The sequence below is a fragment of the Hippopotamus amphibius genome, chromosome 16 (assembly GCF_030028045.1).
Source record: "Hippopotamus amphibius kiboko isolate mHipAmp2 chromosome 16, mHipAmp2.hap2, whole genome shotgun sequence".
Lineage (NCBI taxonomy): Eukaryota > Metazoa > Chordata > Mammalia > Artiodactyla > Hippopotamidae > Hippopotamus > Hippopotamus amphibius.
In genome coordinates, this window is record NC_080201.1 from 57,717,878 (window position 1) to 57,741,359 (window position 23,482).

Consider the following 23,482-nt stretch of genomic DNA (forward strand, 5'->3'; position numbering starts at 1 on the left):
ACTCCACAAAGCACCTGAGAAATGTCTCATCCAGTCCTCACAACAGCCCAATGATGTGGGTACCATTGACCGTTGAGAACTGAGGCCCTGGGGGCTAATGGGACTAGTTTCAGGCTGCACAGCTGGGAAGTGTTGCATCCCGGACTCAGAGCAGGTGCTGGGAGCTGCAAACTCCCACACCTACCAGCTCTGGCCCTTATCTGTTGCATCTCTGTATCTCTTGGTGTCTCTCAATGTCTCTCACTATCTCTGACCCTCCGTGTTTCTCGCGTTCCCTCAGCTTCTCCCTGTCTCTGGCTCTCTGGGTGTGTCTCTGACCCTCTCTCTGTGGCCTCCCGTCTGTGCCCCTGTGGCCCTGGCCTCATCTCTCCCCATCTCTCGATCTGTTTCTACGTGTGCCCCTTACAAGTGTCAGCCTGCGAGGGCAGTTTCTGTCAGTCTGGTTTCCAGCAGTGTTCCAACAGCGCCTGGCAGCCAGGAGGCACTCAATAAATATTTCTTGAATGAATAAAGGCAAGAATGAATGAATGAATCAATGAATGAATGAACTCTCTGAGATGGGACGAGCTCCTTGATCAGATGAGCAAACCGAGGTTGCAGATGGGAACAGACATGCCCAGAGCCACCAGCGTGGAAGGTTCCTGGGTGAGATTGTCTCTGACCCCCTGGACTCTGTCCCCAGCCACTGGCAAGATGCCCAGGAGGTGCCCATTGCCCCTCCTCTCCACCCTCAGAGAAGGGTGGCTCCCTCCTGGCCTCTCCCCGCTGTCGCAGGCGTGGGTAGTAGCTGGGAGAACCGGCTGGATACTGGCCCTCCCCTTGGGCGTGGAGGTAGGCACCTGGCGGGCTCTCTGGGTGGCAGACGCCACCACTGCACACACCTGGTCCCTGTGCCATCTGCTCCCAGTGCGTCCTCCTCTCCCCACCCTCGCCCTCCTGCCATGGACCAGCCTGCTGAGCCCGAGAACCAGGCTGCGTGGGACCCCTACGAGGAAAACATCCCGGAGATCAGGTGAGGCCCAGACCTGGGCACACGCCAGGAGCTCCCCCGGAGGAGGCAGCCTGGGGGAAGAGCCAAGGGCCTCTGTAAATGTGGCCCCCGGCCTCCTGGAGCCTCAGAACTGGCTGGCTGGGCTGGCTGTCCACCCTGGAGTGCAGCTCCCTCCTGCGAAGGGATTCGAGGAGCCCAGCTGTGCTGAGTCACCAAATTGGGATGCTTGGGGTATGCTGTCCATCTCAGGGCCTCAGTTTCTCTGTCAAAGGGGCCCAGAGGCAGTTTGTCTGCCTGATGTAGGACTGGATGAGCGCAGGGGCTTCATGCGTGGTAGTTGCCCAGGAAACAGGAGGGCCTGTTATACACACTTCCCTCCCAGACAACCCCCAAAAGCCCTTCAAATGGGGGTGCTTTCTCTCAAGGGGGCTCTTCTCCATCTAGGGGGGATGGGAGAGCAGAGGTGGAATGGGTTTGGGATACAGCTGAGTCCCAGAGTCAGAGGCTGTGTCCCTGGGGAACTTGGGGACCCAGAGGATGGGTCCATAAGACAGAGCTCTCCCCACCTCCCAAGCATGACTCCTTTGTTCCTAGGAATGAGTCAGACACTTTTAAATACACTTTTATAGTACCCACTTTCCAGATGGGGAATCTGAGGCTGAGAGAGGAGTGATGGGACCATGATTACGAGGCCAGGAGCAAATCTGAACCCGTTCATCTGACCCCAGAGTCGGTGGTTTCCCCTCTCCTCAGCAGCCTCAGTTATTCTCCCATTTCTCAGAGAAGAAAGCAGAAACTCAGAGAGGGCAGGCAGCCTGCCCAAGATCACACAGCAAGCTGTTTATATGATCCCAACCCTCAATATCTTGCACTCTGCCAGGTGAGTCTCTCCTGGCCTCCCAAGCCCCTCCAGCCACCCCTGACTGTACTGTTCTAGGCTCTCCCCTCCCCTCCCTCACCCTCGTGCCCCAGACTCAGAGACTAGAGGCAGCTGAATTCTGATTGCTGTGTGATAGACAAGTCTCACAGCATCTCTCGGCCTCTCAGGCTGAAAGTGGCCACCAGCCTGGTCCCAGCTCTGTTGAAGGAAACTCCCAGCATCCTCTCTTCAGCATTCTTTTCTCCAGGCCTTCTGGGTTCTGCCATTTCTCCCTCCTGAGATAAACTGGTTCCTCTCCTGGGTTTCCACATCCAGGAAGCCTTTTCCTCCCACGAGACCCTGGGAGCCTCCCTCTTCTTTGCTCTTGCACAGCCAGTTGGCCATAAAATCCCCAGCCCTTGCTCAGTGTGTGACCTTGACTCAGTCATTTGTCCTCTCCTAGCCTCAGTTTCCTCATCTGAGAAATGGGAGTAAATAACCTTCACCTATAAGACACTTGCGGACCGAAATTGTGCAGCCTGCTGGGAGGTGGCCTTAGGATTTAAAATCTTCTTTCCCACAAGCTTCTGGAATCCCCTGGACCCAGAATGATGCCTCTCATGAGGGCCCTTAACATCTCTTTTGGATCCCCTGGCCCGAGCACCTCAGATACACAGCGTCCCGACGTTGTGTGGGAACTCAGTAGCTCCCCCAGAATTACTCTTTCGCTCAGGTTGCCATCTCAGGGATGGCCCCATTGGTCACCAGGTAGGACAACCCCCCTCCCCACTACTGTCCTTGTCCATTCCTTCCTTTCCCTCCCATGGCCACTCCCCAACCCCACTCTCCTATCACCTGACTCTCCATCCTCATGGCCTCAGCTCAGGCTTCATCTTCATCCGTGGAGCCTTGCCCCAGCCTCCCCACCTCCAGCCTTTCCCAGCCTTGCCCCTCCTCTCCTCCCCAGTCCCGAAGCCCTCCAGGCCCTGGCACCCTGGCCTCTCCAGGTCAATCCTCTCCCTCGGCTGCATTCCATCTACCCCAGCACTTTGAATTCCCTGATTATACTTCACTGTTCCCTGCCCCAGTGCCTTTGCATATACAGTTTCCTCTGCAGGGATTCCCAGAGAAGTCTTTCCTAAATCTGTAAATTGTGTCCTGGCCATTCCCCTCTCAAGTCCCTTCCATGGCACCCCAGAACCTACGGCGATGGTTTCCAAAACATTTTTAAGACACAGATTCCTTTGTCCAGGAGAAATCTTACATCCAAGCAGAAATACATAATAGAGATCAAAACGGAGCTGCTCTGGTTTAAAATGGGGGAATAGGGCCAGGGTCCTGCCTCTGGCCCTGCTCCTTTTGTGGGAGCGCCTCCCTGTCACCCCCAACCCTCCCTCCCCACCTTCCTTGCTGCCTGGGCCCCACCTGGCTGTTTCCATACACCCTCCAGCCCGTATCTCACACCTTCAGGCATTCCCGTTTGCACCTGGAATGACCTCTTTTCCTTCATCTGGCAAACTCCTTCTCACACAACTTGACTCTTGGCCACCACAGGTAGGTCCCTGATCATACTTCTGCCTTCAAACCTGTGTGCGGTACCCAAAGGCGGACCCGTTCACAGACAGGGACAGAGTCGGGGCCACCTCTGCAGTCCTCGGCTCAGGGGCCCTGCGAAGGTCCTGAGGATGATGTCAAGGAATGAATGGAGGAGAGATTAGGCAAGCTCTGACCCGGAGCTTGCAGGATGAGTCAGGGCTGGAAGACAGGTGCGTGTGTGTTGGTGGGGTGGGGAGTGACACGCCAGGAAGGAGACACTGGAGGAGAAGGACTGTTGGAAGTGACATGAATGACTCCTAATGTCAAGGGCAAGAAACAATTCCCAAGACACTAACTGCAGCCCAATTCCATTTTTAAGCTCCGCCTCCCTTCCCCCAAACAAGAAAATCTAAGCAATTTTTTGAATACAAGCATATTCTTTAAAAAAAAAAAGTAACTGACAAGGATTTAATTTGGGACGGTTGTGGGGCGGGGGAGGCCAATGGGACAAGGAGGAGCCCAAGGCACCTGCGAGACATATTGCTTGGAATGTTCTAGCTCATGGGGTTTGTTACAAATTACGGTTTAGAAATGTTTTACGTGTTTCATGGAAACTCGTATGTATCCAAAGGACTAAAAGGGATCGTAAGGGCAAAACCAAAATTTAAGAGGAAAAAAGTTAGAAGGAGGAGGTAAGCAGGCCCCAAGCAGTTACGCTAAGTTTCAGGAGGCAGAGGTGACACCCAGACAAGCCCAGGGGATGTTAATCCCTGGAGAATTTTTTTAATGCTCACCCTGCTGAGTGCCTTCCATCTATTACCTCATTTCATCCTCACAACTGTTCGAGATTAAGCCATGTCAGTGATTAACTACTATCATTCTATTTATGAGGAAGGCCACTGAGGCCCAGAGAGGTTGAGGGACTTGTCCAAGGTCACACAGCTGTGAGGTACAGTCAGGATGTGAACCGGGACAGCCTGACTCTATCACACCCTGGAAGGGGTGGGCAGATATGAAAGGAATCTGGGGATAAACAAGATGAGGCAGCGGGAGGAGCCGGGAGGTAGCCCTGCCCAGACGGGATTGTGCTCTGCCACAGTGTGTGGAAAACCCTGTGGGCTGGGCTGCACCTTGACCAGCCTCTTCTAGAGAAGATCAAGGCCGGGAGAAGCCTAGCCGGCATTTGGGCCTGCGGTTGCTTCTCCTCGCCTCCCTCTGATCTCGGAGAACCCCAAGCAACGTCCTTTCGCATCTCACCCTCTTTATGGCTGAGGTCACCGACGCTGGTTTTACAGCTCTGGCTCCTCCTTCCTTGGGGAGGGCCAAACCACCAGGGTGACTTTATGGCTATAGCCCTGCCAGTCACAGAGATGCTTTTCCCAAGGCGAAGGGGCTGCTAATTAAAAGACGATAAAGAAATAATAATACTTTGGCCCTCTCACCTGGGTGGAAGTTGGGCAGCCAGAGAGGTGGGGTTCTGGACCTCCGCTAATAAATAAGGCGCCCCGGTGAGGATCAGAAGAAGATGCTCACAGCCCCACCTTCCCTCCTCCCCAGCACCCCCCTGCAAGGGACCAAGGCTTGGAGAGTTGAAGGTAGGGATGTGTTTCGGTTCCCACTTGCTCTCTAGAGGCCGGGGAGGAGGCGGTGGGATGCGTGCCTGCAGTCCTGCGTAGGGATCAGGAAGTGGGAACATCTAAGGACCCACTTGGAAAGAACCAGAGCAGCCCAGTTTGCGGAACGTAGGCTTTGGGGGAGGCAGGGGGGACCCAGTGGACCATCAGTGGCATCGAACGCCAAGGCAAGAAGGGAGACCCTGGTCTTGCTGGGAGGCCTGAATCAGAGGCCCCAAGAGAGGCATGGCCTGCTACTCACAGGGGGACCTGGACCAGGGCCCCCAAGGACTCTGTCACTGCAGACAAGAATGCCTGCGTTGAGTCACGCAGCCCGCAGCAAGGCAACGCTGGGTTCAAATCCCGCCCATGTCGCCCGCTAGCTGGGACGCGCCGGGCAGACAGGGTCCTACAGGGAGCTGAACACCTGTGAAATGGGCGCGGTGGGTGATGCTGCGGGACGGGCCAGACTCGCCGTTCTCTGCTGAGTCAGGGATCGCACAGTTTTTCTTCCTCCTTCTCTAATTCCCTTGACCACTCCTGAAACAGGAATCTAGGTGCCAGGAAGGGTGGGGACGGGGTGAAAGATAGTAATATTTATGACCTTCCTGAGTGTTGGCCTGGCACCAGGCTTGCGCCTGGAGCTTCGTGTGGATGAAGCCTTTCCATTTTCGCAACAGCCCTGTGAAGGCGATGATGTTAGGATTCCCATTTTACAGATGGGAAAACTGAGGCCCTGAGAGGGGTTCTGGGATTTGCTCTGGAGACCCCGCTCTTTAGCACTGTGCTAGAGAAAGGGATCAGACAGGGGCCTCCAACTGCAGGAAGGGGCTGCCCCTCTGTGGCCGTCACCTTCACGGGGGGGGCCTAGTCACCCCAAATGGGGTCAATGAGCCTGCGGTCCGTCCGCCCTCCAGACCAACACTGCCTCATAGATACATAACCTGAGCCCCCTAGGTAAACACTGTCTTAGTCCCATTAAAAAAAAAGAAAGTGAAAGAAACAGGCGAAATTAATTTTAATTAGATTTTTATTTAACCCGATATATCTGAAATATTATTTCAACCTATACTCAATAGAAAAAATTATCAATATGTTACAGTCTTTTCCTACTAAGCCTCTGAACACAGAGTGTGCACTTTCTCAAATAAGGCACTAACCTTCTATCAGAAAGATTTGATCTACTTTCAGATCTCATCACTGTTACAGCTGAAAAAGTTGATGCCCAGGCCTGAGCTCTTCCAAACCTGCATAAAAAAGTATTCTGATAATTGAATTGAGTGTCAGTGTTTCAGTTGAAATCAATAATAATTCAATAAAATTAAAAAGTGAGCCCCTCACCGCACCCCACCCCGGATCGCACAGGTCCCATTTCAAGTACTCAGTAGCCACATGTGGCCAGCAGCCGCCATGGTGCAAAATGGTGAGTTTCCGTCATCAGAGGAAGTTCCATTGGATGGCATGGCTCCAGGCTGCGAAGGCCCCAAGGGTGGGGAGAGGCATATAGTAGGGGCCTAATAAATGTATGTTGGAACGGAGAGAGAGAGAGTAAGAAGAGAGAGAGTAAGAAACTAGAGAAAAGTCAAGAAGAGCCTTCAGGCTAAAGCCACAGTACATGCAAAGTTCCAATGGTGTGGTGGAGCATGTCATATGTAGGGAACAAGTTGAACTTGACAGTGGGAACGGAACAACACTGGCTGTGCTGGCATGGGGACCCAGGGGAGGTGGGGCAGTGCAGGCCAACAGGCCTACAAAGAATCTGCTGGGCTTTAAGGGACCGAGCAAGGGATGTTGTAGAAAGAATCCTGAGAATTTGAAGAGAGCGATTCATTTCTTTAGCTAGATTGTCCTCTATCACATCATCATCATCAAAGTAATAAACAAAAAAATCATTTAAAATTGTGTATAGATTTTTTTTTTTATTATTTAGTTAGTTTTGGCTGTGTTGGGTCTTTGTTGCTGTGAGTGGGCTTTCTCTAGTTGTGGCAAGAGGGGGCTACTCTTCGTTGCGGTGCGCAGGCTTCTCAGTGCAATGGCTTCTCTTGTGGAGCATGGGCTCTAGGCGCAAGGGCTTCAGTAGTTGCAGCACATGGGCTCATTAGTTGTGGCTCACAGGCTCTAGAGCGTATGCTCAGTAGTTGCGGCACACAGGCTTAGTTGCTCCGCAGCATGTGGGATCTTCCTGGACCAGGGATCGAACCCATGATCGCTGCATGGGCAGGCGGATTCTTAACCACAGTGCTACCAGGGAAGCCCTGACCCAGCAATTCTGATGCTACTTATTTGCCCAAAAGAAATGAGAATGTAGGTTCCACAGGAAGACAAGGATGGTCACAGTGGGTTTATGTGTGTTAGCCGAACCCGGAAACAGCCATGAACAGGAGAACTGGTCAACACACAGTAATCTGTTCATACAGTCGCATTCTACTCAGCCATAAAAAGGAGCAGACTCTATAAGGTGCACACAAACACGGGTGCATGTCAAGAGTATTATGCTAAGCAAAAGAAGCCAGATGCCCAAGAGTATTTTCTATAAGTTGACAGCTCTAGAGTGCCCTAGACCACCCAAGTCAATTTATGATGGAAAAACTCAGAACAGTGGTAGCCTTAGGGTGGGAGTGGAAGCTAATTGGGAAGAGGCACCAGGACATTTTCTGGGGTGATGGACTATTCTATATTGTGATAGGGGTTTGGACTGTGTGAAGGTATTGTGCATTTGTCAAAATTCACTTAAAATTAGGAGGTTTCAAGAGACAAAGTTCTAGCTGGCTATCCATCTATCTCTATATCATGGTCATTTCTAAGTGGGGGAATTGCTGGTGATATTTATTTTCTTCTCTATTATTTTTTGTTTGTTCCAAATGTTCTATATGTAATTTTTCATAAGCAGAAAAATATTCTAAAACTTTAGGTGATAATAATTTCCATCTGTCATTAAAATAATTGAAAACACACACAAAAAATTAGGATGTTTCTCCAAAAGGAAAATAATGTTTAAAAGATGGAAATGGGATATCGTGCAGCTATTAACATTTTTTTTAATTAATTAATTTATTTTTATTGGCTGTGTTGGGTCTTCGTTGCTGCACACGGGCTTTCTCTAGTTGCGGTGAGCAGGGGCTACTCTTCGTTGTGGTGTGTGGGCTACTCTTCATTGTGGTGCGCAGGCTTCTCATTGCGGTGGCCTCTCTTGTTGCAGAGCACGGGCTCCAGGGGTGTGGGCTTCAGTAGCTGCGGCACACGGGCTCAATAGTTGTGGCTCACGGGCTCTAGAGCACAGGCTCAGTAGTTGTGGCGGAAGGGCTTAATTGCTCCGCGGCATGTGGTATCTTCCTGGGGCAGGGATTGAACCCGTGTCCCCTGCATTGGCAGGCGGATTCTTACCCACTGCGCCACCTAAGAAGTCCTAAAATTTTTTTTATTGAATGAAAGATCCTTCAAATCTATGGTGCTTTAAAATTTTCAAAAGTTTCACACACATGATTTCATATAATCCCATAATAACCCTTTAAAAAAAATCCTCTACCTCTATGTCGCCCCTCCCCCCGGCCCCTCCCCACTGGTAACCATTAGTTTGTTCTCTGTATCTGTGAGTCTGCTTCTTTTTTGTTTTATTCACTAGTTTGTTGTATTTTTGAGATTCTACATATAAATGATATCATACAGTATTTGTCTTTCTCTGTCAGCATAATGCCCTCCAGGTCCATCCATGTTGCTGCAAATGGCAAAATTTCCTTCCTTTTAATGGCTGAGTAATATTCTCTCTATATATATTGGCTGCATTGGGTCTTTGTTGCTGCGCTTGGGCTTTCTCTAGTTATGCCAAGCCAGGGCTACTCTTCATTGCAGCATGTGGACTTCTCAGTGAAGTGGCTTCTCTTGTTGCAGAGCACGGGCTCTAGGGCGCGGGCTTCAGTAGTTGTGGCTTGTGAACTTCAGTAGTTGTGGCACATGGGCTTAGTTGCTCCACAGCATGTGGCATCTTCCCAGACCAGGGATTGAACCTGTGTCCCCTGTATTAGCAGGCGGATTCTTAACCACTGTGCCACCAAGGAAGTCCTATACAGTATTTTGTTTAGAAGGAGGATGAGGAGGAGCAGAGAAGGAAGCTGAGTGTCCACGCTGTGCTCGCATGTACTTCTACAAGTGCAGTTAAATTACACTCCAAGCTGGTAGTATGTGGGCTACGGAGAGAAGCCTGGCATGGCAGTGCTGGGGAAGACTGTTAACTTATTAACAAATCCAGATGATGATAAACACATATAACTTATCAATAAATCCAGATGATCAATAGATACAGCAATATGATCCAAGAATTTGTTATTTTCCTAATTAGATTTTCTAAAAATAAGGAAAGGTATGAACGTGCCGTAACAAGGCAGTCTAGCAGACGTAACAAAGATCCCCCCACTTCTGCAGCTTAATAGAGTAGAAGTTCATTTCAGGCTCACATCCCAGCCCCAGGTGGCCTCTCCTGGTCACGTGATGCCAGGTCTAGGCTCTGCCATCTTCCACCAGTGAATCCCAAGTCCCCGGAGACGTCTCTCTGGTCCCACCAGCCACAGAGGCAGAGCGAGAGCTCATGGTAGTCACAGCTGCCATGTTCAGAATTCAGAATTCAAGATGTGCAGAAAGGCATAAGATGGAAAATTCTAGTTCTCCCAACCACCCCAGACCCATCCCCGGAGTAACCACTTTTAATGCTTGCCTGCCAGAAAATTTGTCTCTGTGTGCGTATCTTGACTTTCTCTATTTTTTAAACATAATTAAGATACTACTTTATACCTGGCTCTGTCCCTTATCTTTTCACTCTCTGTAATATCTCAGACATCTTCCCGAATAAATGCCACTTCCTTACCCCCTCCAACCTTTTATTATGAAAGTTTCAAGACATATAAAAACATTGGAGGAATTATTCAGCACACACCCCCTCTATACCCAGTACCCCTAAAACTGTATTATACTCGTTTTATTATGTATATGTGCATCCTCCCATCCACCCAGCAATCCTTACTGGTGATGCATTGCAAAGGAGTACGTTGCAGACGTCCAAACATTTCACCTGAAACATTCCAGGCTGCATATTATGGAACAGACTTCAATACTTGTTTATGGGCTTTTTCAGAATAGATGATGTTTACGTACAGCACACTGCACAAATCTATTAAGTGTGCCATTTTGAGAAATACATGTGTAACCCAAATCCCTATCAAAACATAAACGCCTCCTTTGAGTGGCTGGGTTCCCAGTGTTTGCAGGTGGTGATTTATTCAGCCAGCCCTGATATATTTAACCAGTTCTCTGTTGTTCAGGTCCTTCTTACAACGTTGCAATTAGCATGGTGGTCCATATACCACCGGGCACTTCCTCAAGGGCACCCATCCCATAAATTTCTGGGGGTAACGTTCATTTGTGCCTCAAACAAGTATAATGGAGTGCTGCCTGTCTGTCTGATGCTGGTTCTTGGAGGTGGGACGTGGGAGACGCAGAATATCTGTTCCCTTCTAGCTCCACAACTCGTGGGGGGGATTGATTTCCAGAAGTCAGCAGACAAAGAAAATAGCTACTAAGTATTAAAAGGGCTGTGAAAGAGACAAACAGGATGCTGAGAGGGGTAAAAAAGCTCATGGATGGGGTGTCCTCCGCTTTATCAGAGGTGGCCTGTATAATTTAAATGTTGCCAAGTGATCTCCCAGAGAGGTTATTCTAATCACTCTCCCCCCCGCAGGCAGCCGCAACGGAGAGCAGGAGAGTGAAAGAGCCCGTTTCCCTGCGCTCTGGCCAAGGCGTGAGTCACTCCACCGAGGTGGAGGTGGCCGGAGGAGGTGGGGACGCTTGCCCAGATGCGCTCCAAGCAGAGGAACTTGGGGAGGTGAGGGAAGGCACTCCTGTAAGAGAGAGCAGCTCAGGCAAAGGCAGGGCGGCTGCCACTGCACAAAGTGTCCTGGGGATGAGGCGCACTGAGCCCAGTTCGGGCTCGAGGAGGCTTGGCAGTCCTCTCCCGAGAAAGGCAGGCGAGTTGACCACAAGCGCCCGCTGTGAGTCAGCAGGACAGCAGGGCTGCGGAAAAACTCGTGCAGCCGGATCGCATGCGTGGATGGGCGGGGCCGCTCACAGTAGTGGGGGGCAGTTCCAGTCCCTCGAGACCCCTGAATCCCAGCAGCCTACCCTCTCCCCTTCCCTTGCACACCCTGTTCCCTCTGGTACCCACACATGGCTCTTCCCTCACCTCCTTCAGATCTGCTCAAATGTCACGTCCTCGGAGGACCCTCCCCTGACTCCATCCATCTCCAGTTGCAAACCTTCCCAACCCCAGAGGCTCCCTGTCCCCCACCCGCTTCATTTTTTTCCCTATCACTATCCGGATACACTACATTTTAAACATTTGGTGTGAATTATGTTGTTCATTCAACCATAAACTGCAATAGGGTTTTTTTTGTTCTGTTTTGTTAGTTTTTTGTTTTTTTGTCAGCTGCACTCACTTTCATCTCCCCCAGCTCCCGGCACATAGTAGGGGCTCAGTGAATATTTGTGGGCTGAATGAATTTGCCCCATCTCGGGCAAGACGGCCTATAGCTCCGGAGGATGGGGAGCTTTCTTTGAACATGAGACTGGGAGGTGCCTGGAAAAGAGGCCCCTGGCTCTTTGACCACACAGCCGGCCTTCAAGATGGTGCCGAAGAAAGACAAGAAGCCTAAGAAGTCAACCTGGAAGTTTAATCTGGACCTTACTCGGCCAGTAGAGGATGGAATGTTTGATTCTGGAAATGTTGAACAGTTTCTATGGGAGAAGGTGAAAGTGAATAGAAACACTGGAAATCTTGGGAATGTCGTTCACAATGAACGCTTCAAGAATAAAATCACAGTTGTTGCTGAGAAACAGTTCTCTAAAAGGTATTTGAAATACCTTACCAAGAAATACCTCAAAAAGAACAGTCTTGGTGATTGGCTTCGTGTGGTTGCATCTGACAAGGAGACTTAGGAACTTCCTTACTTCCAGATTAGTCAAGAGGACGATGGATCTGAGTCTGAGGACTAGATGAGGCCATCCCTTATAGGGCTTTGCTTGCTAAGAAAACAAATGAAGTATACAAGACCAGTGTCTTGAAATGGACCTTTAGTTTATCAGTGAATAAAAAACATTACTCTATGTTAAGCATTAATCTCTTTTATTTAAGTGTATGCTGTTTATATGATGCTTGCTTTCCTTTAAGACTTTAAAAGAAACTGTTTGGAGTGTAGTTGATTTATAGGGTTGTTAGTTTTGGGTTACATCAGAGTGAATCAGTTATACATATATCTACTCTTTTTTTCTTTTTTTAAGATTCTTTTCTCATATAGGCCATTACAGAGTATTGGATAGAGTTCCCTGTGCTGTACAGCAAGTTATTGTCTATTTTATATATAGTAGTGTATGTCAGCCCCAATCTCCCAACTTATCCCTCCCCATCTCACCCTCTGGTAGCCATGAGTTTGTTTTCTGTATCTGTGACTCTTGTTTTGTAAATAAGTTCATTTGTACCCTCCCCCCTTTTTTGTTAGTACTTTATGTAAGCAATATTTAAATAGCTTATAGCTAGTGGAATTTCTTCCAGGATTTCCGAAATGTACTGTTTTTACAAATGTCCTTAAGTTAAAGTATATAGTGAAAAAATGAAACACAATTTTGGATATAACTTTATATAATAAAATTTAAGCTTATTAAAAAAAAAGAAAGAAAGAAAGAAGAGAGGCCCTTGGTCCCTGCCTGCCTATCACTGCTCATTCTTCAAATGAGACCAGAGAGGGTTTGAAAGTGACCTCAGGTCACACAGCAAATCGAAGGCAGGGCTGTAATGCAGGCAGGAGTTGCTTCTCTGAGCAACCCTGGATAGCCAAGAGGGACACTGGCCAACGTCCAGGGATGTCTTGTTATAATAATGGCTAATGGGCGTTAAATACTGATATTTATACAAATGAGGTTGGCTTTTTTTAATCAATCAGTAAAATTGATTTTTGTGTAGAGGGGGAGTGTATAGCTTTATGAATTTTAACACATGTACAGATTTGTGTAACCATCACCACAATCAGGATACAAAACTGCACCATCATCCCCCTGTAGTCTCCCCTCCCCCATCCCTAACCGCCCTCTCCCCTCCCACCCCCTCACCCCCTCACCCCTACAGCTACTGATCTATTCCCTGTCCGTATCCTTTTGTCTTTTGTCAAAAATGACATATCAGTTTCCTATTGCTGCAGTGGCAAATGATCACAAACTGCGTGGCTTAAGGCACTACGAATGCGTGCTCATACATTTCTGGAAGTCAGAAGTCCGAAATCAGTGTCACTGGGCTAAAATCAGAGTTTCAGGAGGGTGGCATTCCTCCCATTCCCTTCTGTGCCTCTTCCAGCTCCTAGAGGCCTCCTGCATCCCTCGGCTTGTGGCCCCTCCCTTCATCTTCAAGGCCAGCTGTGTAGCCTCTTCCAGTCTCTCTCTTCTCTGACCTCTGCTTCGTTATTTATTTATTTATTTATATTTATTTTTGGCTGTGTTGGGTCTTCATTCGCACAGGCTTTCTCTAGTTGCTGCGAGTGGGGGGCTACTCTTCCTTGCGGTGCGTGGGCTTCTCATTGCGATGGCTTCTCTTGTTGCAGAGCACAGGCTCTAGGGGTTCGGGCTTCAGTAGTTGTGGAGCATGGGCTCAGCAGTTGTGGCTCGCAGGCTCTAGAGCACAGGCTCAGTAGTTGTGGCACACGGGCTTAGTTGCTCCGCAGCATGTGGGATTTTCCTGGACCAGGGCTTGAACCCGTGCCCCCTGCATTGGCAGGCAGATTCGTAATCACTGTGCTACCAGGAAAGCCCTGGCAGGCGAATTCTTACCCACGGCGCCACCAGGGAAGTCCCGCGTACCGCTGTTTATCCACTCACCTGCGGAAGGACATTCCAGTTGTTCCCAGTTTTTGGCGATTATGAACAGGGCAGCTGTAAACACATGAGTACAAGTGTTGGTGTGAACTTGAGTTTTTGTTTATCTTTTTAAAAAAATATTTATTTATTTATTTATTTTGGCTGTACCGGATCTTAGTTGCAGCAGGCGGGATCTTTGTTGCGGCATGTGGGATGTTTTAGCTGCCGCATGCAAACTCTTAGTTGCGGCATGCATGCAGGATCTAGTTCCCCGACCAGAGATCGAACCAGGCCCCCTGCGTTGGGAGCACGGAGTCTTACCCACTGGACCACCAGGGAAGTCCCGACTTTTTGTTTCTCTTAAGTGAACCCGCAGGAGGGGGGAGAAACTCTGCTTTAAAATCTGTGCTTATGTTAAGATATTTCATTGAGGTCTATTAATATGCAACATACAATAATGATGATTATTATAATATACACCTAGGAGTTAAATATTCTCGTGACCAAGGGGAAGGAGGCGGACGCTGAGACGTCAGAGAGGTTACGTGAGTTGCCTGAGGTCAAACCTGTGTCTTCCTGACCTCCTCCCAGCCCCAAGCCCCCCAAGCCCCTGCCCAGAATGGGCAGACCTGAGGACAACCAACCGTATGACACCTGGGGACGTGCTACCCCATGGCGCTGGGTGGTTAGGGGCGCGAACTGTGGGGCCATGGCCTGGGTTCAAACCCCAGCTCTGCCCTCTGCAGCTCTGTGACATCAGCCAAGTAAGTGTGCCTCTCTGTGCCTCTACTTCCTCATTTGTATAGCGATACTAGAGCGGGTGGCCTCCCAGGGTTTTTGAGGGAATAAACGAGTTAAGGCACATGATGTAGTGAAGAATGTGCAGCCAAGGAGCACTGTGAGTGTTATTTTTATTTCTTCAACAAATACGGATGGTGGCCCTCTGTGTTTTGATACATTGTGGATCGGGACAGAGTCCTCCCTCTGGGCCACATTGGGGACGAACAGGAAGGAGAGACTGGAGCCCAAGAGACGGGGGAGGGGGCTGGGTTGAGGGTCTAGGGGAGGAGGAAACCTGAGCTGGAGGGGGGCAGCGGGGACAGAGAGGAAGAGCCAGGGCCTGGTGGACGGAGGGGGCGGGGTGGGAGGAAGGAGGGTCGTCAGGTTGGGCCGTTCTTCGAGTCTCATGTCCTGGGGTCTCCCTAGCAGGGCAGGCCAGGCCCCTTCGAGGAGGCTAAGTACGTCCCTGGCCCGCTGCCCACCACGTGGCCCTCAGCTCTGCCCACTGCTCCTCCCGCTACTGGTCTCTGCCCCAACCCATCTGTCGTCTTCATTCCTCTGCTCCAACCGGAGCGATCGCTGCGCGCCTATCCGGGCGGGGGCCCCTTCTCCGGCCTCCACGCGCAAGTGCAGAGAACGGCAGGGGGACGGCATTCCTGGCAGGGGAAAGAGCAGATAGAAAGGCCAGAGGCTGGAATAGTGCTCGGTGCAGTGGGGTGCTTTGGCTGGAGTCGCGGGACGTGGGGAGGGAGGGCCTGGAACAGAACTGTCTACGGAGCTGAGGTTCAGAACTCAACTCTGCTTGGTACTTGCCACCTGGCCTTGACCAAATCGCTTCGCCTCCCTCAACCTCCATCTTCTCACCTGTAGCCTCCTAACACACAGGGAGATCCCAGCTCTCCCCCGTTCACGTCTCAATTCTTTATTGAACGGTGTTCAATCATTTACTGAGCAACTGGTTGTTCTGGGCCCAGAGGGCGCAGTGCTGAGGTTTGCACACTGTTGACCTGGCATGAGGCCAGGCTTTGGAAGTCTCTAAAGTTCCCACACGGGATTCTAAAATGCCCAGGGCTGAGGACCACGGAGGCAGGTGAAAGGAGGTAACAAGTACTCCTCCACTTTCCTTAACTTTTTTCCTGGTAACCCCCTTTATTCATCACACATTCATTCATTCAGTCAAAGACTGGTTGGACACAAACAATGTACCAGCACTGTGGATTCCACCCCGGCCTCCTAGGGTGGGACTTGGACCCCCAATGTGGCAATTGTTAAGTGCTGAGGCAGACGATGGGACACCCTCGTATTTATTCATGTATGCACTCAGGGTATATTTCAGCGACTCCTGAAGGGCGCAGCCTCTTTTTCTTGTTGGCAACTCCGTTCTTCTCTCCTGTAAGCTGGGGTGGACATGTCTCCCTCAAGGAGCTGTTGATGAGATCGAAGACTAAAATAAAGGCAGCTTCCGTGTCTTGAGCATTTATTACGAGATGGGGACTTAACATCTATGATCCCTTTTAATCTTTAGGTAGGATTAAAACCCTGAGGTTGAGATTACCGTTATCTTCATGTGTCAGATGAGGAAACTGAGGCTCAAAGAGGTGAGATCTGTTGCCCAGGGCACAGAGAGAGCACATGTGACCCACCAGGTACTTAGCAGCTGATCTGCCTAGTGACTGATGACCTCACAGCCCCACACACAGGGCTAAATCTGCACAGCCAAAAAAAAAAAAATCGTTTCAGTGGGAAGGGCAATTTTTCCCTTTAATGTTTTATTCATGCATTCTTTCATTGGAAGTTTTATTAAGGTAAGATATGAGTGCTGTGCACAGAGCTTCAGTCAATTGCCCAAGGAATTTTGCCAAGTGGGCATGCCTTGTAACCAGCCCCCCCATCTGCCCCCACCTCCCAAGGATACCTGTCATCCCACCTTCTAATATCATAGGTTACCTGTCCCTGTGTTTGAACTTCCCCTAAGTCGAATCACATCCCGTAGACTCTCCTACGTTCCTTCATCCTTTGTTCAACATTTTGTTTCTGAGTTTCATCAGTGTGGTCGGACCCCAATCTTCTTTATGAATCCTCAAAACATTTATAAATCCTCTTCACTATCCTGAAATGAAATCCACAGGCAGTATAACCCACTTACACGCGTAATTTTTCTCCCCAGTTGGATGTATTGTCCTAAGTGTACCAGAAAGGACCACAAATGCAAAGTAGCCCCGAGTAACAGCTAAGATTGGGCAGATCCGGGTTTCGTGGGGCCTGAAGCTTATACTGTTTTGAGGGGATGTCCCTTGAGAAAAAGAATCAGGGGAATTCCCTGGCGGAATGCAGGGGGCTCATGTTCCATCCCTGGCTGGGAAGTGGGGTCCCACAAGCCGCCCGGCGCAGCTAAATCAATCAATCAATCAATCGATCAATCCATCAATACGTGTGACTGTAACGCTGGGAAGAAGGAATGTTTGTTTAGAATGAGAAAGGAAATTACAGTGACTTGTTTCATTTTGAAAGCTGGCAAACACTCCAAACATTCCAGCAAAATAACACACCAGCTTCTGGCTTGGAACTGGAGTCTCCTCCTCCACCCCATACTTTTGGTGCCAAGCGCCCCTAGGCAAGTGATATCGTGATCCGACTTCCGTGTCCCCAGGCTTCCTGTGACTATGCCCAGCAAGTGCTCCTGGAAGCAATTTCTGCACCCAGCCGGCTCGCCATCCCATAACTATACACAGATGTAAACACAAACCTTGTAAATATCCCAGAAAAGTCCAGTGAAATGTACCCTCAACTCGACTTCACCTTAGCCAAGTCCCCAAAATACCTATCGCTCTGTCATGCCACAGACAGGAGACCCCCCAGAGGAGGGTCCGATTACAATTGTCATGGGATTAAACCGATTGCTCTCAAAACAACTCACTTTGGAAAATTGTACTTGCGTGTATGGCTACGTGAACACGTTGCAGGGTTCTGGAAAAGCAGCTTGAGTCTGTTCTAGCTTCCTGGGGACTCCACATCTGGGTTTCGCAGGTGGGCCTTGCCACTCTGTGGCCGCGTAGGCATGGGCAGGGGACCTGACTCCTTTGGCCTGTGTTTGTAAAATGGCACCTTTCTCGAAGGTTCCGGTGAATTGTAAATATACGGAAAGCGCTTAGTCCCACTTTGCAGAGGTGAGGTGCTGCGTGTCCCGCCAGCTGTGTGGCTTTGGGCAAGTCATTCAACCTCTCTGTGCCTCGCTTTCTTCATCCAGAAAATGGGGATAATAATCATTGTCACCTCGTAGGAGTCTCCCTTTGCAGATGAGGAAATGGGCACAGAGAAAATTCCTTGCCAGGATGCCACTAGCGAGTGGGGTGCCCCTCGCCCATTGCCTTGCTCGCCTTCCTTCCTCTGCCCTGAGATCCTTCCGCCACTTTCTGCAGCCATCTGTCCTGGAGGCCTCAGCTGTAAAGCTGGCCCCTGTGCAGGCTCCTGGGACCTCGGGGGACACGCAAATGCAGGCCCTCTGGGGCTTCCTTGGCGGTTCAGTGCTTACGTCTCCGTGCTTCCACTGCAGGGGACGCGGTTCGATCCCTGGTTGGGGAAATCAACCCCCGCATGACCCAAAACAAAACAAAAAAGCAGACCTGTGGCCCCCCACTCTCCCAGGGGTGAACTCTGTCCTCGCCTCCTCCCCGGTCCTGACGGTGTTTCTCCCCCACCCTCCTACAGCCAGAATTTGTCCGGCGAATACTTCAGGTATAAAGGCATCCTCTTCCCCATGGGCATCTACTCACCTGAGAGCATCAGCTTCGCAGAGAACGCCGAAGTGCGGGACGATGACATTTTTATCATCACCTACCCCAAGTCAGGTACCCGCTGGGCCCGGGGCGGGGGTGCTGGGGAGAGTGTTGGGGGTGACTGTGGGAGGGGGTGGGGAGGACGAGGTGGTCCGTTCAGAACCGAGGTGAGCTTGGCCTTTGCACCGGCCGGTCCCACCGCCAGGGGGCACCCCTCCCCCAGATCCCTGCGTGCCTCGCACCCTCGCCTCCCCCAGGCTGCCTCTCACATATCCTGGGAGGCCTTCCCGGACCTCCCTGGCTAAAATAGCGTCCCCAGCTTGTCCCTCTCTATCCCTTAACGCCCCTCATACTTTTCTTCACTGCCCGCCACTACATCATATTTTCATTTGTTCATTCAGTCTTTGGTTTCCTGACTAGAACATGAATCCGTGAGGGGAGATACTTGGGTTTGTCTTGATCGCGGCTGTGTTCTTTGAGCCTAAGACAGTGCCTGAAACACAGCCAATAAATATTTCTGGGAGGGAGGGAGGAAGGATCTTAATTTTCTCCATTCGGTTACTGAAATGCTACCTTCTGATTGTCCACCATGTGCAGCGACACAGCTCTGAACAAAGGAGACATTTGTTGGGAGAGACAGGCTTTATTTCAACATGCACAGGCCTATATATTACTATCTGATTGGAGCTGGGGGTGGGTCCCCATCCCCCCTCCCAAGGAAAAGTGCAGAGAGCACTGAGTGTAGATAACAAGAGGGTCTGGGGGATGAGGGCAGGCTTCCTGGGGAGAAGATGTTCACACAGAGAACTGGAATCTGTGCAGGGGGTTGAGTGGGAAAGGGTGTCCTAGTCAGAAGAACAGCATGTGCAAAGGCCCTGAGGTGGGAGGCGGCTTGGTGAGCTTGAGGAAGTAAGAGAAGGTCAGTGGAGGGAGTGACCAGAGAGGCTGGGAGTGGGGAGGGGATGGGGGGGCGGTGTTCCCTAAAATGCTGGAGTTGACATCTTTATTTTTTTTCAAAATATTTTTGGAAAAGTTTCAAAATATTATATTCAGGCTTTTCAACATAGAGCTCTGTGAGGGATTTGTGGGGTTTCGGGGGTCTTTTGGGTAACATTTAAAAAAATAATTCATGTACCATACAGGTTGTACACTTTCAAATTCACCCATTTGAAAGTGTCCAATTCTATGGCTGTAGCATATTCACCAAGTTGTGCAACCATCACTGCACCCAATTTTAAACCATTCTCATTACCCCTAACAAGAAACTCCGTACCCATTAGCCATCACCTCCCAATCCCCACATCTCCAACCCCAAGCCTTAGGCATCATTAATCTGCTTCCTCACTCTATGGATTTGTCTGTCTGGACGTTTCAGATGAGTGAAATCATACACTACATGGGTTTTTGTGTCTGGTATCTTTCACGTAGCATAAGGTTTTTGGAGTTGTTGTCAGTGCTTCATTCCTTTTTATGGCCGAATAATCTTCCATGATATGGGTATACTATACTCTGTTTATTCATTTATCTGTTGATAAACAATCAGGTGGGTTGTTTTCTCTGTTTGACTCATGAATAATGCTTGTAGGAACATTGATATACAAATCTGTCTGTGGACATGTTTTCATTTCTCTTGGAATTTTGTGAGTTTTCACAGATATATACAACATACACTACAACCAAGATATAGAATAGTTTGGGGACTTCCTGGGCGGTCCAGTGATTAAGACTCCGCGTTTCCACTGCGAGGGGCATGGGTTCGATCCCTGGTTGGGAAACTAAGATCCTACATGCTGCTTGGCCAAAACAAAATAAATTTTAAAAAAAATATATAGAACAGTTCAGGGAATTCCCTGGTGGTCCAGTGGTTAGGACTCGGTGTTTTCACTGCCGGGGCCAGGGTTTGATTCCCTGATCAGGGAATCCTGCAAGCTGCATGGCACAGCCAAAAAAAAAAAAAAAGACAGTTCCATCACCCCCCCCCCAAAAAAATCTCTTTACACCCTTTTGTGGTCAGCTCCTTCCTTATCCCAGCCCCAGGCAACCACTGATCTGTTTGCTGCCCTCATGGTTTTGCCTTTTCCAAAATGTCACATACATAAAATCATATCCTATGTAGCTTTTGAGACTGACTGCTTTCACTCAGCTAATGCATTTTAGATTCATCCAAGTTGTATTTTTTATTGCTGAGGTGTATTCCATCAGCTGGATGGACCACGATGGGTTTATCTATTCATCTGTTGAAGCACACTTTGTTTTTTTTCCAGTTTGGGGCAAATATGAATACCACTGCATACAAGTCTCTGCATGGAAGTACATTTCTGTTTATCTTGGGTAAATACTTAGAAGTGAGATTGCTGAGTTTATGGGAAGTATGTATGCTTAACTTTATGAGAAACTGCCAAACTGCTTTCCCTAGTGGTTTACCATCTTGCGTTCTCTCCAGCAACAGAGATGGGTTCCAGATGCTCTGCCTTCTCGTTAGCACTTGATATTGTCAAGTTTTTTAAAAAGCCATTCTAATAGATGTGTTCTAGTATCTCACTGTGGTTTCAGTTTGCATGTCTCTGATGCCTGATGATGTTACGCATCTTTTCAGGGGCTTACTAGCCTTCATATATCTTTTTTGGTGATGTGTTCCATTTTTTTTTCTCTTTTTAATTGGATCGTTTTCTAATTATTGAGTTGTGAGAGTTCTTTATATAATCTGAGTACACATCCTTTATCAGATATCTTTTGCAAATATTTTCTTGGAGTCTTAGGCGTGTCAGCATTTTCTTTTCAGTCTTAACATAACCTTTTCAGAGCAAAAGTTTAAATTTTGATGAGCTCCAATTGTCAACTTGTTCTTTAATGGATCAGATTTTGATGTCATAGCTATGAAATCTTTTCCTAAACTAAGGTCATAAAGATGGCCTTTAGGTTTTCTTCTAGAAGTTTTACAGTTTGGGATTTTACACTAAAGTGTATGATCCATTTTAAGATCACTTTTAAATATGGTATGAGGGGGCTTCCTAGGTGGCGCAGTGGTTAAGAATCTGCCTGCCAATGCAGGGGACATAGGTTCGATCCCTGTTCCAGGAAGGTCCCACATGCCACAGAGCAACTAAGCCATATGTATGAGGTATACATCAAGGTTCTTTGCGTATGGATGTCTAGTTATTCTAGCTATTTCTTAAAGCTTAAAATATCTTAATTTCTCTCTTAGAAAGTAATGCACTCAAAGTTCAAAATTCAAGAGGTACAAAAGGTTTACACTGTAAGATCTCTCTCCACCCACTCTCTCTCCACCCACGGTTGCCACTAGTCTCTATGTATCTTTCCAGAATTTGCATGTACAAGAAAAAATGCACATAATTTTTTTTAACTTTTTTTCCACAAAAGTGAACACATGGTACACATCACTCTGCATTACGCTGTGTTTTGGGGTGTGTTTTTTTTTAAATGGTTGTGCCTTCTTTTTCCTTGTATTTTGATATCCCATCCTAGAACTGTAAATAAACAGCTTCCTGGTTTGGTTTTCTTTGTTTGTTTGTTCATTTCTTTTACAGTTCCACAGTATTTCATAACATTAGATGTACAAGAATTCTTGTTTAGTTCCTTACTGATGTGCATTTATACACAATATAAACTTTACACACGATGCCATATCTTGTACAAATGTCATTTGCACACATATGCGTTTATCTGTAGAACAAACTCCTAGATACGGAGTTGCTTGGTGAAAAAGCCTCTGTGCACTTGCCTTTTTGATGAATATAGCCAAATTCCCCTCTATAGAAGTTGTGGAAATCTGTTCCCCAAACAGCAGGCTTTGTTTGAAACAGCTTTGGTGATGATAGACAGTGGTGATGTTTGCACAACAATGTGAATATACTTAATGCCCCAGAACCCTACTCTTAAAAATGGTTAAACTGGTAAATTTCGAGTTATGTATCTTTTACCACACACCCGCAAACAAAGAATTATTAACTGTAACAGGGGATTAAAACACTAAGGGGTAAAGAGAACCCTCTAGGGCTGAAGCAGAGAGCACCCAAGGAAATGTGCTGGTGAGGAGGCAGGGATCATCGGGGGAGTCACTGGTGTCCACTGCACCGCTGCCTGCTGCCCATGGCAAGAGCTGGCAGGGAGAAGCCCAGGAGAACCAGGAAGAGAAACCCCATTCTTCTGCAGGGTTCCTCAACGCCCTCTACTGACAAAGCTTAACATTGCGCTAGGTGGCAAAGGAGATCTGTTGACAGTCAGCTCCAATGTCACAGAACAGGGCAACCAAGAGTGGATTTGGAGCTGAGAGGCGATCCACTGGGAACGGGCACAGGGTAGTTGTTAGAATCCATGACAATATAATACTAATACCAAATGATTGTTCACATTATTATTATTTCTCATCTGACCTTCCTGGAATCTCCTGGAATCCAGAACTGTGAACTGGGGTGTGGATGAGGTCCCTTCCCGCTCTGTGACGCTTGTGGCTCCCCCAAGACATCAAGGGTTTACTCCCAAGAAAGGACAGTGAAAAGAGCTGAGATTTTATGTCTAGCCACCTGAATTCAGTTCCAGCTTCCTCTGTGTATTGATGGAGTGCTTCAGAATCTCAGAATCTCAGACGCTGGACCAATAGAAATTTATTTCTCGAGAATTCCCTGGCAGTCCAGTGGTTAGGACTCCGTGCTTTCACTGCCGAGGGCTCAATCGCTAGTCTAGTCGGGGAACTAAGATCCCACAAGCTACGTGGCGCGGCCAAAACAAACAAAAAACAACAAAGAAAAGAAATGTATTTCTCATTCCTGTAAATTCCCACTAGTGCAGGATGAATGGAGGGAAGTGGAGGGGGGAATCCAAGCAGCCTCCCACTTCCTGGCTCCTTCCATCTTATGGCTCTGCCGTCCCCAGGAGCCCCCGTTTCCACTGGCATCTCTGCTCCCAGCCAGCAGGGGTGGGGGTGGGGGGAGGAGGGATCACGTGGCAGGTGCTTACGGGCCAAGCCTGGAAATGGCTGCACATGGCTGCCACCTGCACGTCCTTGGCCAGAGCTCAATCA

At 48.8% G+C, this 23,482-nt stretch overlaps 2 protein-coding genes across 5 annotated transcripts in view; both read left to right on the forward strand.

Moving 5' to 3' along the window:
• The first annotated feature begins 876 nt into the window (after positions 1-876).
• Positions 877-23,482, forward strand: part of SULT2B1 (sulfotransferase family 2B member 1) — a 30,738-nt gene continuing 8,132 nt past the window's right edge. Inside the window, exons 1-3 of one of the 4 annotated variants that reach the window (XM_057711560.1) lie at positions 877-1,012; positions 14,370-14,430; positions 18,374-18,513. In XM_057711560.1, the coding sequence (XP_057567543.1) occupies positions 18,423-18,513 (91 nt within the window). In that variant the 5' untranslated portion in view covers positions 877-1,012; positions 14,370-14,430; positions 18,374-18,422. Of the gene's footprint in view, positions 1,013-4,601; positions 4,982-10,727; positions 10,872-14,369; positions 14,431-18,373; positions 18,514-23,482 lie in introns of those variants that run through there. The other 3 variants (XM_057711559.1, XM_057711558.1, XM_057711561.1) reach the window with 3 other exon arrangements.
• On the forward strand, positions 11,238-12,357 carry LOC130838460 (60S ribosomal protein L22-like 1). The gene has a single exon (XM_057711562.1). It carries the CDS (start codon positions 11,669-11,671, stop codon positions 11,978-11,980), a length of 312 nt encoding a protein of 103 aa, XP_057567545.1. The 5' UTR covers positions 11,238-11,668; the 3' UTR covers positions 11,981-12,357.

Bases quoted from the DNA above. Each gene is read 5' to 3' on its own strand.
- LOC130838460 (XM_057711562.1), top strand. From the start codon at position 11,669: ATGGTGCCGAAGAAAGACAAGAAGCCTAAGAAGTCAACCTGGAAGTTT.